At 37.4% G+C, this 12,738-nt stretch overlaps 2 protein-coding genes across 3 annotated transcripts in view; one reads left to right on the top strand and one right to left on the bottom strand.

Moving 5' to 3' along the window:
- mapkapk2a (MAPK activated protein kinase 2a) overlaps window positions 1-3,149 on the top strand; it is a 38,044-nt gene extending 34,895 nt beyond the window's left edge. For both annotated transcript variants that reach the window (XM_026935645.3, XM_053227232.1), the window contains 5 exons: window positions 35-110; window positions 239-363; window positions 539-624; window positions 720-800; window positions 1,054-3,149. In XM_026935645.3, the coding sequence (XP_026791446.1) occupies window positions 35-110; window positions 239-363; window positions 539-624; window positions 720-800; window positions 1,054-1,200 (515 nt within the window). In that variant the 3' untranslated portion in view covers window positions 1,201-3,149. The remainder of the gene's footprint in view (window positions 1-34; window positions 111-238; window positions 364-538; window positions 625-719; window positions 801-1,053) is intronic.
- Window positions 3,150-8,145: 4,996 nt separating this feature from the next.
- On the bottom strand, window positions 8,146-10,967 carry il10 (interleukin 10). The gene is made up of 5 exons (XM_026935649.3): window positions 10,723-10,967; window positions 10,406-10,465; window positions 9,987-10,148; window positions 8,798-8,860; window positions 8,146-8,690 (listed from the first exon to the last, which is right to left on the bottom strand). Exons 1-5 carry the CDS (start codon window positions 10,888-10,890, stop codon window positions 8,595-8,597), a joined length of 549 nt encoding a protein of 182 aa, XP_026791450.2. The 5' UTR covers window positions 10,891-10,967; the 3' UTR covers window positions 8,146-8,594.
- Between the last annotated feature and the right edge of the window lie 1,771 nt (window positions 10,968-12,738).

The following is a 12,738-nucleotide window of genomic DNA, read 5'->3' as shown; positions in this document are numbered from 1 at the left end:
GTATAAATGTAACTGCTATGTTTTCATGTTATAGCCCCTGAAGTTCTTGGTCCAGAAAAATATGACAAATCCTGTGATATGTGGTCTTTGGGTGTCATCATGTATATTCTGTAAGTGAATCTGCTCCATACCCTGTCTTTCAAACATTTAATGTGATTTTCAGTTGGATCTTGATTTGAGGACCCATGAATGTTCTATGTTGTCCATTTTAATGTTTTTGCACCATTGAATTTCTCAGGCTCTGTGGCTACCCACCTTTCTATTCCAATCATGGTCTGGCCATATCACCTGGGATGAAGAGGAGGATCCGCATGGGACAGTATGAGTTTCCCAATCCTGAATGGTCCGAAGTCTCAGAAGAAGGTACACTTTCTCATGTTATTCTCAAATGTTTGCTGTTAAAAATCATGATGCTTTTCTGTTTGGATATTCTTACCCTTTATTTTGTCGAAATTAATTTCTTGCGATATTTTTTTTTATTATTATTATTTTTTATAAATATTTTATAATAAATTTTGTAATTTTTTTTTAATTTAAGCCAAACAACTCATCAAGAGGTTGCTAAAGACAGAGCCCTCAATGAGGATGACCATATCAGAGTTTATGTACCATCCCTGGATCAATGTAAGGACATTTGTGTGCAAACTTGCAAATTTGTGCTGTATAATGGTTGAACTAAATGAATTAACTTGAGTGGATATGTGCCTGTGGTCATGTAGCAGTCGATGGAAGTGCCACAGACCCCCTTGCACACCAGCCGTGTACTAAAAGAAGAGAAAGATGTCTGGGAGGAAGTCAAGGTGATTTTTATTTATTTATTTATTTATTTATTTGCCTTATACAGCCAGTACAGAACAGTTGTGGTGCTTGAGGGAATGGCTTCAGAGGTATTTAAATTAGCCCTGGTGTACTGAAGGGCTTTGAGCTTAGTTGTGTGAAAAGGCTTAGGGTTTACATATTATCATAGATTTATTGTATTGTTTTCATTTTGGTTTTGAGAATGATGAGAGCACTTAAATGAACAGTTTTGCCCCCTTGTGCCATTCACCACAGGAGGAAATGACTAGTGCCTTGGCCACCATGAGAGTGGACTACGAGCAGATCAAAATCAAGACCATTGAGGACTCCTCCAATCCACTGCTGATGAAGAGGAGAAAGAAAGCGAACATGGCTGCTGAAAATCAGACACCCAACAGCTGAGGACAGTGTTGGTCTCAAATGCATCCATATATCTGTTGGTTCTAAAGGTTATAATAAGGAAGCAATAATTCATTAAAAAATGGCAACGTTAGAGGGAATGGAAATTAAAACAGATTCTGATCTTATCTCTTTTACTGATGTTTTTTTTTTCTGTTTTCTAAAGAATTCTTTTTATTACTCAGTCTTTGTAACTCTTTAACCACTCTGTGTCATGAAAAGGCATTCAGAAATTTGGAAAGCCAAAGGGTTATGTATTCCCAAAAGAGCTGATCTCTGTAGTTGCTCGATCATATTTACAATTAGTGTTTTCTCACTTGGTGTTTTGGTTTATTGGTGGAGAGACTACAGAAGACTGCAGCTTTTTCTGTTTCCCTTTCCACCCCCTCAAATCAAAGCCATTGGTACATTTATCACACGCACACTTGTCACTGATATTTAATTTCCTATTAATTTGTTTTGGATGTGAAAACCAGGTTTCACTCTATTTTGATGGGTTGTTCAGTTTGCATGTGCATTTCTCAGGTGCTTGTTATAGAACTACCAGAGGAACTCATGCCTTATGCAAGCTTTCTCACAAAGTGCGTCCACCCCCAATCCCCCACTCCCTCCACTCCCTTCTCAGAAACACCCCTGCACTTTTATGTGTTTAAAAGGCTAATCTGAAAAAAGGGTAATGCTATCATCACTGACGTGCAAACAGAGCAAACTTGTTCTTGAAATGACTTGTCGAATGTAGACGAACTCTCTTCCTGACTGTGAAGCTCTTGGAACGCCTCGCTCACACTGCCTCTAGAGGTCCAGTCATTCAAAGGGTTCGGATTTCTTCAGAGCTTCACATTTCGTTTTTAGTGGCCTGTGTTGCTGAGGTTATTCTGCTGGTTTGACAGTGGGACGTCTTTTGACTTCTAATTAAAAAGACTCCGTTTACACAAGGAGACACCTCTCCAGCACGTTTTATACGTCTTTTACCCAATTCACGCTCATTTTTATGCTTTAAGCACCCTGTTTGGGTGTTCTGCAGTTTGCCTCGTCAATGCTATGCATATTATCCACCAGCTTTTTTATACTCTGGTCAGTGTTTATGTTGAAAATTATCTAAGGTTATACTGTTAGTTTTACACTGTCTTGGCCCTCATCAGTAAAATGCACAACCCTTTTAGGAATTGATCAGTATATCAAGGGAATGTCTTGTTGTGAATGGACACTGATGGATGAAAAGTTTTGTTCTTTCCAGTGGCTGTGCATTCGTTTTTTTTTTTTTTTGTCCATGCTAAGCCACATAAGAATGAACTTGCTATGTGAAAACATTTGTATAATAATCAGAGATCCATATCCTCTGACTTCAGTCACCAAGTGTTATACTGGTATTTTTTTTTTCTTTCTTTTATGTGCCCTTTTGTTGTAGGGATCAGGTTTAAACCACCCAGTGCAGCATCTCAAGTAGTGTGGTGGTAAAAAGTATCTTTATATGTACAGGAAATCATCCCAGCGAACTGGCATTGCTGTTTTCTGTAGCACTGATGGGCAGGATGGCGATTTATCCTTTTTGTTCATTTTTTTAATCCAAATTTTATATATAAACATATGGAGACAGGTTAATGTATTGAAAGTACTGAGTGGAAGCAATGGACTGCTAACTCTAGCTAATTCAAAGGATTTCTGTGCTCCTGTTTCCCCTCCAGTGTGGAAATTGGAAGACATGTTGTTATTATTATTATTATTATTTTTTGCATATCCTTGCTATTCATTTGTAAGCCATTCTCACACTCTTTTTATTTTCTCAGCAGTTTTTTTTTTCCTTTGGTAAAAATCTGACAAAAATGATGTAGAGATTTATGAATCCCAGGCTAACTTTTTCAGCACAGAACCAAAAATGTATTTTCAGTGTTCAGCTGCTGTACTCCAGTCTTGGTCTGCTTCAACTTTGGATTAAAATACATGAAAACAAACCTCTCTTTGTCATGTTTCAAAGCTTGGAATGTATATTATCCTATTCATTTAATTTTTTTTTATAGCAGTAAGTATTTCAATTAATAACTACATATAAATATAGTTATTATGTATCTTGGTTGTCGGGCAAAGACGAGGGTAACCCGAGGTAGCTTTAGGTTACACTTTGCTGAGGTGAGGTTTTATGGGTTTGGCATTTTTGCAACTCATCCTGAAATATTGGCAGTGTGTCAAGGTGCGTCATGCTTTTGTTCTGAAACAGAGGAAGTAAATACATCTGAAAGCAACTCTGTGTGAATTTTCAGGAAGACATCCATCTTGTAATACAGACCACTATTTCTTGGTAACTCTGACTTGAAATATAACTCCCCCAAAAACAATAGACAAAGCAATGTTATTTCATCACTTGACTTCTGCAGAACACTCATTTTAGAGATTTCTTTATCAAAGAGGAAAAGGGCTGCTCGTTAATTTTTTTTCATTACACAGTTTGCACACAGCGCACTGTGAAAGCTCATATTATACCAGATGTGATGCATTACCACTGTATACAATCACATAAAGTTAATACAGTAACATTTTTATATGCTCTGTAGCAGTTAGAGCTTTATAAAGTTTAACTGACACCAGTGCTCTGCTATTGTAGGACTACGGACTGAAACAGTTTTGTTCAGTTTAGATTTTGAGCATACACTGTTGAACATAGCATGAATACTGTATCGTGTATCTATATTACCTAGAAAGTACACCTAGAAATATAAAGCAGGATAAAAATTAGGCTTGGCATGCTAGTTGCACGCATCTGTGTAAAATGCCTCCCTGATTAGGAAGCGTAATGGAAGCAGAGCTGCACTTCTTGTTTGCGTCTGTTGTAAAATGAGCTTAAGCCTGTGAGCTCTTTAGCTTATAAGGGCTAGCCTGAGCTGTGATATTGCCTTAAAAAAAGAATTAAAAAAAAAAAAAAGAAGATTGTGTCTCCGGTTTCACTTAAACTTCCTAACTTTCCTGCTTTCTTTCTTTTTTTTTTTTTTTTTGAAGATATAAATGATGCAAACGTGTTTTTTTTTGTTCTTGTTTGTTTTTGTTTTTTTTTTAAATGATATCTGTACTAAAGCCGCAAAGACTCCCACCATTTCTCAACCAAGGCGGCTCTTTCCTGTGAGGGGTTCCTCATCACCAACACCATCTTTAGATTTGGCCACACATCTGCACTTTAGCTGATAAAGGGCATCTCGTGTCTTATACAAATGCACCAGATTTTGCTGAATAATTTGTTACAGGGATTCCCGTGCTGACATTTTACTATCTTTAACTATTTAAAGTATTTATGATGGTAAGCTCATTAGCTCCAGTGACTTACTGTACATGCTGATCAAGTGTTAAAAGGCTGCCCGAAATTTCCACTGCCTGAACTTGCTTGTAGCACCTATATGTGAAAATTTAGCATGTACTTGATCATGCAAATGTAAGAGTGCTGGATTTTTTTTTCATAGACTGTCGTTATTCTATAATGAGGAAATGAAATTACCATTATAGTTATACTGGCCTATAGTGTTTATAATATATATATATATATATATATATATATATATATATATATATATATATATATAGAGAGAGAGAGAGAGAGAGAGAGAGAGAGAGAGAGAGAGAGAGAGAGAGAGAGAGAGAGAGAGAGAGAGAGAGAGAGAGAGAGAGAGAGAGAGAGAGAGAGAGAGAGAGAGAGAGAGAGAGAGAGTACTGTGCTAAAGTCTTAGGCACCCTATTTTTTTTTTTTTTTTTTTTTTTTTTTTTTTATACAAACTTTGTTATAGATTTTTATTTTATGACTTCTACATTATTGATTCAGTACAAAAACATTTTAGATTTCCAAACATTAGTTTTCCGGCACAAAATTAAACGTTACAGAAAAATGTTTGTTTGTCAGTAAAGAATGCAGCATATTACATAAGAGACACTTTTCAGACAAAAAAAACATAATGAAGGCTGCTGGGTTTTGCTGCAAAAATAAGTGTGACAGTCAAAGTCTCCAGAAGAACTGTGGCTGGTTTTGCAAGATGCTCAGTAAAACTTAGAGCTCATTTCCTTATAAAACTGCACACATTGTACCTGAGATTACTATTTTTTTTTTTAAAGCGAAGGATCGTCACACCAAATATTGACTTTGTTTCATTTGTTACTGTTTACTGCTCTTTATAGTATTTTTTTAATGTAGAAACATTTAGTTTCATTATTTTTGAATTATTTATATATATATATATATATATATATATATATATATACACACACACACACATACATATACATATAAAACATGCTTTACAGAATAGATACTAATAGATTTGATGTATAACAAAACATTTGTGTGTGATAATCAGTAGCATTGCGGATGGCCAAATTTAAATGATGTCACTGAGTGTTTGTCATGTTTCATTTTGATGGCTTGACTGGAAACAAACAACCTCTGCAACTGGTTTCTTTCCATAATAGGACAAAAGTACTTTCATTGTTGGTAAACAGAGCCAGGCACTTGTACGTCAGTACCAACCACTGGGTTTCAAAGGAAGTGAGGATAGAGAACCTGTGAAATGGAAACTTGCACCTACATTGCTATCCTAGATCACTCTTCTGACCTGTGCATATTGTGTGTGTTGGAGTGGTCTGATTGCCTGGGATTTGCTCAGTGTATTAAAGCAAAATGTCTAAAATTGTGTACTCATGCCTTTTGCATCTTTTGCTGATGCAACAGTTGATCCAGCGCAATTCATGGCATGTTTAATATTTCTTTTCCCCACAGCGTTGTTTAATGCTCGATTCTGATTGCGTAGTAGGTGTTGATGATTTCCGCCTGCAATGTTTATTATTAATGCATTATTAATTAATTATCATTTCTATAGTAACAGGTTACCCCGGGACTTGTAAGACATACGCTTGACATGGGATTAAAAAAAAAGTGTAATCTTTGATATGGGGAAGTGTTAGGAGATGTTTTTGGAAGGAGTCTCCAGTGTCAGCACTTTTTAATAGTCAGAGGTTAAGCTGTAAATTTGATTCTTTATTCAGTATTCAATATCCGTATACTCAGAAAGACTACCTTCTGAGATTCTAAGAACTTTGTTTGCAGTTTTTGTTTGACGACTTATCATTTTCCATGAAAGTGCCGTTTTTCAGTTTCAGTGTGAACTGCAGATACGTTACTCTAGGCCAATTAGTTTCTACTGTAACACCTACACAAGGATACAGAGATTGGCTGTTTGTGTCTGTGCTGTTTTGAGAAACTGAAGATGATGAAGGACCAGAGAACTTAATTTCTACTGTTCATGGAAAAAATGTCTCCAGGTTTTAACACTGCTTGTGCTGTACCTGATGCAGCACTGCACCTACTGAGATGCTGCCACACTGCTGTGTGGGAAATAGTTCACCAGGAGAAAGATTTATGGTTAAATGTGGTCCTGTGGTGGGCCTGTGGTGGTCCTACGGTGGTCCCTTTCCACTAATAAGTGGACTGTCGTGGAATGGGTAGTGGTGGCTGAATGGTTAAGGCTCTGGGTTACTGATCAGAAGGTTGGGGGTTCAAGCCCCAGCACTGTCAAGCTGCTGCTGTTGGGTACTTGAGCAAGGCACTTAACCACATCTGCTCCAGGGGCATCGTATCATGGCTGACCCCAGCTTCCTAGCAAGCTAGGATATGTGGAAAACTGCATTTCATTGTCTCTGTACAATGACAATCAAGTTGAATCTAATCTAATAGAGGGGGTCTGACAAATTGTGTGTAGCCAAAGATGGGTGGATTTAGGTACAATAAAGGGCTCAGTAACACCTTTGGCTGCAATTACAGCTGAAAGATGTCTCTTATCAGCTGATTCCTAATGTTTTTGCACATTCTTCTAGGCAAAATTGCTCAAGCTCTGTCAGACTGCATGGATGCCATTGATAAACAGCAATTGTCAAGTATTTTTCAAATTGGAGTAACCACTCTAGTATAGCTTTGGCAGTATGTTTAGGGTCATTGTCCTGTTGGAACATGTATGCTTCACAATGCCCATCAACACCATCAGTAACTTATTCCATCTGGAACATTTTTGCTTCTAGGATTGCCCTGCATTTGGCTCCATCTGTCTTGCCCTTGACCCTGACCAGTTACTCAGTCCCTGTTGATTAAAAGTATCCCTACAACATGATGCTACCATCACTGTGCTTCTTCTTCTGAGCAGCTTCTCCCAAGTGGTATACTCATGCAAGCCACTGTACATCTACCTTGTCTTGGAAGTTTGCCATAGAGGAAACTAGCAATGTGCTGACGCAATCCCTCGCAGTGCCTTTGCTTTCGTCCTCAAAAGGGATTGTGAAGAATCATCCATCTCAGTTCTAGTTAAGACCCCCACACACATATGATGGCTCTTAGACAATCCAAAGATTTGTGTAGCCTGAAGGAGTGCGCACAGTTGTTTCACTGTTAGTGTGGTTTAGTTTGTGCAAATAACAGTTTTATGCTGAGGGCTTTCGATTTCCCCTGCTATAAGCACATCATTATTCAACAACGCTTAGCTTTACTCAGCACGGTCATAACCGAAACCTCTTTTTCGGTCTTGCTGACAACCGCGAGTTGCATGGCAGTTCATGTTTTGCTCTCTGATACTGTGTGCGAGGTGAAGCATGCTGTGTGAATTTACTGTAAAGAGGTGACAATGTCGTTGCTGGAAATCGACCTATTTAGGTCACTCCTGAGGTTAGATTCATTCTTCACAGTTTTAACACACTACTGTCACACCCCCAGATCCATGATAAAGATGTACGTTTTTATTTTATACAATATCTGCGTTTTGTTTCCTGTATGAAAAGCTAGTTTAGTATTTAGTCTGGTCTTTTTACCCCAGACGTGATAAATTACTTTAGTCTCACTGAAGTACAAACATAGTTAACAATAAGACAATATAGACTTTGTCTGTATTTATTTTTTATACTTTAATTAGTAAATTTGAAATATGATACAGCAAACAGTTAATACTTCAGTTAACCAAAGTACCAGCATTTAATACAACATACAAAACAATAAATTAAAAGCTCTGAAGTAGCAATTACACTGTTAATAAATATAAAAAATTGTCGACATTTTTAACAGTTATTACACTTCATTGCAAAAAGCAACTACATTACAGAAAAGCTGTGGTCAATATGACTTAAACAGTATGAGCTTAATTCTTCTAGGAAGATAAACACATCGGGAACTATTCTAGGGCTGTACAAAAAACAGCCAAGTACAAAAAAGGCAAATCATTTAGTGTGGTAGCACAGCAGAAACAGAGTTTTTAAAGTAGTAATAAATAAATATTTGTGCATTTAGACATTTATACATCCAGTGTAAATATTATGTTCCAGTCTTGTTTCCACACTATTCAAATAGGGGTCCCGTTGGCTTATCAAGTGTGTCCTTATCCATTCATTCAGCGTCTACGTCCCTGTGATGCCACATAATCTTCAATGTAGTTGAACAACATGTCCAGCTCTCCCATGGCTTTGTAAAGGCCTTTCCCTCCCATCTAAACACAAAGCACACATTAAGCAATCACCTCCTTTTCACACGCATATCTGTGATGATCATGCACATTTCATGCACCATGATGTATCACTTAGTATGTACACTTACTTGACTGTATGAGTTCTTGACGCTGGAGATTTCGAAAGGTTTCCGGCATGTGAAGTAACTCCTCTGCAAGCAAGAACATCTGTGTTAACTGGATATCATGGGCTCTTTATTCGTTTATATCTAAGTAACAACCAAAGTCAAAATACTAATGTACAGCTTCTAATAGCTTAATTATGAATCATTTTCTAAGTAGCAGCCTTTGACATTGCACCAAGTCACAATAATAAGGAAATATAGGATTTAGTACCTTAATATGTTGATGGTTAACTATGAATTTTGATAGCTTAATTATTAGCTATGAGTCTTAATAGATTACTAAAGAATTCCAATAGATTAATTACCAATTATTAGGTAAGTTGTCATTACACCAAAGCCAGTAATGTACTATAGGAGTGTAGGTAGCTTAATGATGAATTTTGATAGGTCAATTATTAATGATCCTTAGTAGCTTTAATTGTGAATTTAGAAAGATAGAGTAAATTAACATTACACCAAAGTCTCAATAGTAAAAGTATTATAGGATTTTGAGAAATTATGAATTTTGATAGTCATTTTATGGTAAATAAGTCATTTTAATTAGTCATTTTATGGTAAATAACAGCCTTTTTACATTATACCACAGTCACTTGTGTACTGTAGGAGTGTGGTAGCTTAATGAATAAACTGCAAGTGAAAGTCCTTACAGCGCATGCGCAAGGCCAACAAACAAACAAACCAACAAAAACAGCTCTGTTTTTAGTAAAGTGCAAGGCGGCTGAATGAGGATTTCTATAAATGGCTATGACTTCTACACTGAATGTAGTCGTGTATAAGCCAGTTTGACATTTAGCCCAGCTTTCCCAATGTTGTAAAACAGTTCTTAGTTTTGACACATGTATTAGTTACTGTTGTTGACAAAGCAAGTGGCTGTCGAGGAACCGTGCTAGTGACTAACTGCTGAAATCTTTAGATTAAACCCACTGAATCATTAGACATGGTGTTTTTACAGGGGAAAAAACGTATTTTGTAATGTACAGCTGCCGACGTCGGAAGACGTGCTCAGCTGAACGCAATTCTTTTTTTTTTTTCCCCTTTTTGTTTTTTTTTTGTTTTGTTTTACGCGCACGCGCGCAGCTGTGCGTGCGCATGACCCTTTCACGCGAGCCGATTCGAGCAAAAGGTAAACAAATCGAAGAGTGGAGATACTCACACACTGGATCAGCTCCCTCTTGAGCTCTTGGAATAAGTTTCCGATGGTGTCGATGGGAGTTCTGAAGTGGTCTTTGGTTATGTGTCCTGTGATGGCACTAGGCAACACGGTCTCCAAGTAGAAATGCAGAATGTCGTTCATGACACTGCATCCGTAAGGGCTCTGCACGTGAAACAAAACCTGTTAGTGAGGTTCCTGTTTTCAGCTTTCTCTTTTCATGTGTCTGTTTTTCCACATATTGGGGATTAAAAGCTTAACGAGTTCAAGTAGCACGTTTTTTCTGCACTTGCTGCGCGCCTGAGTTTCGATATGATGCTTGTATTTTTATGCATGGATAAAAAAAATCATTTTATTAATCAGCCTTAGTAATAGTGTAAGAGCAGTAGTGCTGAGTATGTGCACAGATGCCTGCTACTCACTTTGAAGTGTTCAAGAACTGTTCTGTTGAATAGTGAGGTGTCCAGCTCATCCTTGGATTCCTAAACAGACAGCAGAAGAAACTTCAGATTTCCATTCAAAAATGACATGTGTCATAATCTGGAGTCACCTGATTGAAATCCTCTTAAGATGAAAGCTGAATCACTGAGCTCTCAGTCACAGACACTAACAGACACTAAGTAAGGTAAGGTAAGGTAAGGTTCTTACTTCTTTCCCTCTCATCCTAATTTACATTATTATTATAAGAGTCATTCGGCTTGCATGCCCCTGTGAAAGAAAGCAACTGAAAGCTACTCACGTAGTAGTCTCGGATCTTGGCGTATGAAGAACGAAGTGCTTTCAATCTGACTGGAAATTTCTCAACGAAGGAGCAGCAGCTGTCTTTGCAGATCGTCCTCTTGCACTGAGCAGCCTGAAGCAGCAAAGCCGTCAGCAAAGCAAACAGGAGGAACCTATACAGGAGCATTCTCGAAGATCTCGTCACACCAGTGTTAACCCTTTCGTAAGCGTGCCGCTCAATCCTCGGGGGGAGGAGAAGTGCAGAAAAGCTCAGAGGTGCCTTTTTTATAAGAACCCAAAAAATCCTTCCCTTTTGGAGGTGTGAGCATTTACTGGAAAATTGATTACTTATCCTTTTTTTAGCTCATGTCATCATTCATTGATGAGGCACATTGATATTTTTTGTATTGCATCATTGGAAATATTTTCATTAATGAATTGCAAACTCATCTTGTTCTTTATAAACCTACAGTGACTTTTCCAGATGTTATGTAATTTTACTCTATATTTAGATATTCCTTTATTTCGTAGCCGCTATTTTAAGTTATTATTTTAAAAAAGAAAGTTTTGTCCAGCCTAATTGCTGGTGTTACATTATATTTATTAGTCCTAATGACAGAATGGGCAACTATTCAGAGTATGTAGCAGGTTATTCATTTTTTTTATAATGAATAAGCTGGTGAATGAGGTGATCAGGTGATAATCCTGGTGCAAATAATTAGGAGGCATTTAAACCTCAGTCATAATATACCATTTATGTTGAATAATTCCTAGATTATGGATACAGCCTTTAAATGAGTGATCTCATATTTTATAATTAACCACACCTTTATGCATTTAAAAGCATCCGGTTATCTAATACACTGCTTGGATTTGGATAGAAACTAGGGTGTATTCAATTAACAGTAAATGTAGCTTGTATGGTGTTATGGGATGATGGCTAAGCAAATTCATAAGTAGTTCTATTATAAGATTTTGAATTATTATCACATGTAACAGCATTCTGCAAATTTCTCATAGGTGTGCATTTTACACATTTGTTTATTTCACACATCTGCACAATTTGATTGTTTCTCTTAAATGCAGACAGTTTACAGAAAAGAGGTTTAGGGTGGAGTTGTATAACTAGGTATAAACAGAATGAGTGTGAATGACTTGCAGTTCCATGATCTTAATGATAAATCAGGCAGTGTTCAGGTTAACCCCTAAATCTAGCTGTTCCTGTGAGATGTAAGCTGAATGATGTGGTGAACCCAACCCATGATGTAAACACTTCTTCCCGCTGTCTCAAATGTGCTGAGGTGAGCAATCGTCTTTACCTTGAAGGCTTTGGTTTTGATTACTGTAAGCCACTACTGAGTATAGGAGAGCTCACGTGTGTATGTTTGAGAATTTAAAACCCATGCTTCCTGATGCATTTTTTTTTCTGGCTCTTTGGTTTATCTCTCTAGGGGGAAACCTTAATGACTCCATGTATCACTTTACAACAGAAGGTTACCTGATAATAAGTAGAAGGCTAGAACCATTAACCAGCCAAAGAACCTTTGAGGAACCATTTTTCGAAGTTGTTGAGTGTCCATTATTTTGATGCTTTAAATTTTGGTGTTTTTTCCCAATTCACTCTTATTATTAGTTACAGCCCTTTGTCATCATTTAGCTCTCTCTCATATTGGTGTGCCATTTGGTGGGGCAAAAGTTTACACACCCATGATGCTTGTTCCTGCAACTTTGAAAACCAGGCCACAGGAACATCTGGGATTTTAATCCAGGTCCTAGCACTAATATCTCTGGAGTGAAGCTGGACTCTTAACTGGATGGCGTTTTTCTTTCAGCACCCACACTATGCCTGGATAACATCTTTATCATGACCAAAACTGAGATAATGGGATGACATTCTTTCCTTCCTTCCTTCACTGATTTGTTGATTGATTGATTGATTGATTGATTCATTCATTCATTCATTCATTCATTTGCCTTCAGTAACCAGTTTTATCCTGGTCAGGAGTTGCGGTGGATCCAGAGTGAGGAATACATC

The sequence above is a fragment of the Pangasianodon hypophthalmus genome, chromosome 20 (genome assembly GCF_027358585.1).
Source record: "Pangasianodon hypophthalmus isolate fPanHyp1 chromosome 20, fPanHyp1.pri, whole genome shotgun sequence".
In the NCBI taxonomy this organism is placed as follows: Eukaryota; Metazoa; Chordata; class Actinopteri; order Siluriformes; family Pangasiidae; genus Pangasianodon; species Pangasianodon hypophthalmus.
This window is presented reverse-complemented; position numbering and strand designations above follow the sequence as displayed.

Coding starts and splice junctions, on each gene's coding strand:
- il10 (XM_026935649.3), bottom strand. CDS start 10,890: ATGCTCCTGTATAGGTTCCTCCTGTTTGCTTTGCTGACGGCTTTGCTG. Junction 10,466..10,722: donor CCAAGATCCGAGACTACTAC/GTGAGTAGCTTT, acceptor CTGTCTGTTTAG/GAATCCAAGGATGAGCTGGA. Junction 8,861..9,986: donor AGAGGGAGCTGATCCAGTGT/GTGAGTATCTCC, acceptor TCTTGCTTGCAG/AGGAGTTACTTCACATGCCG.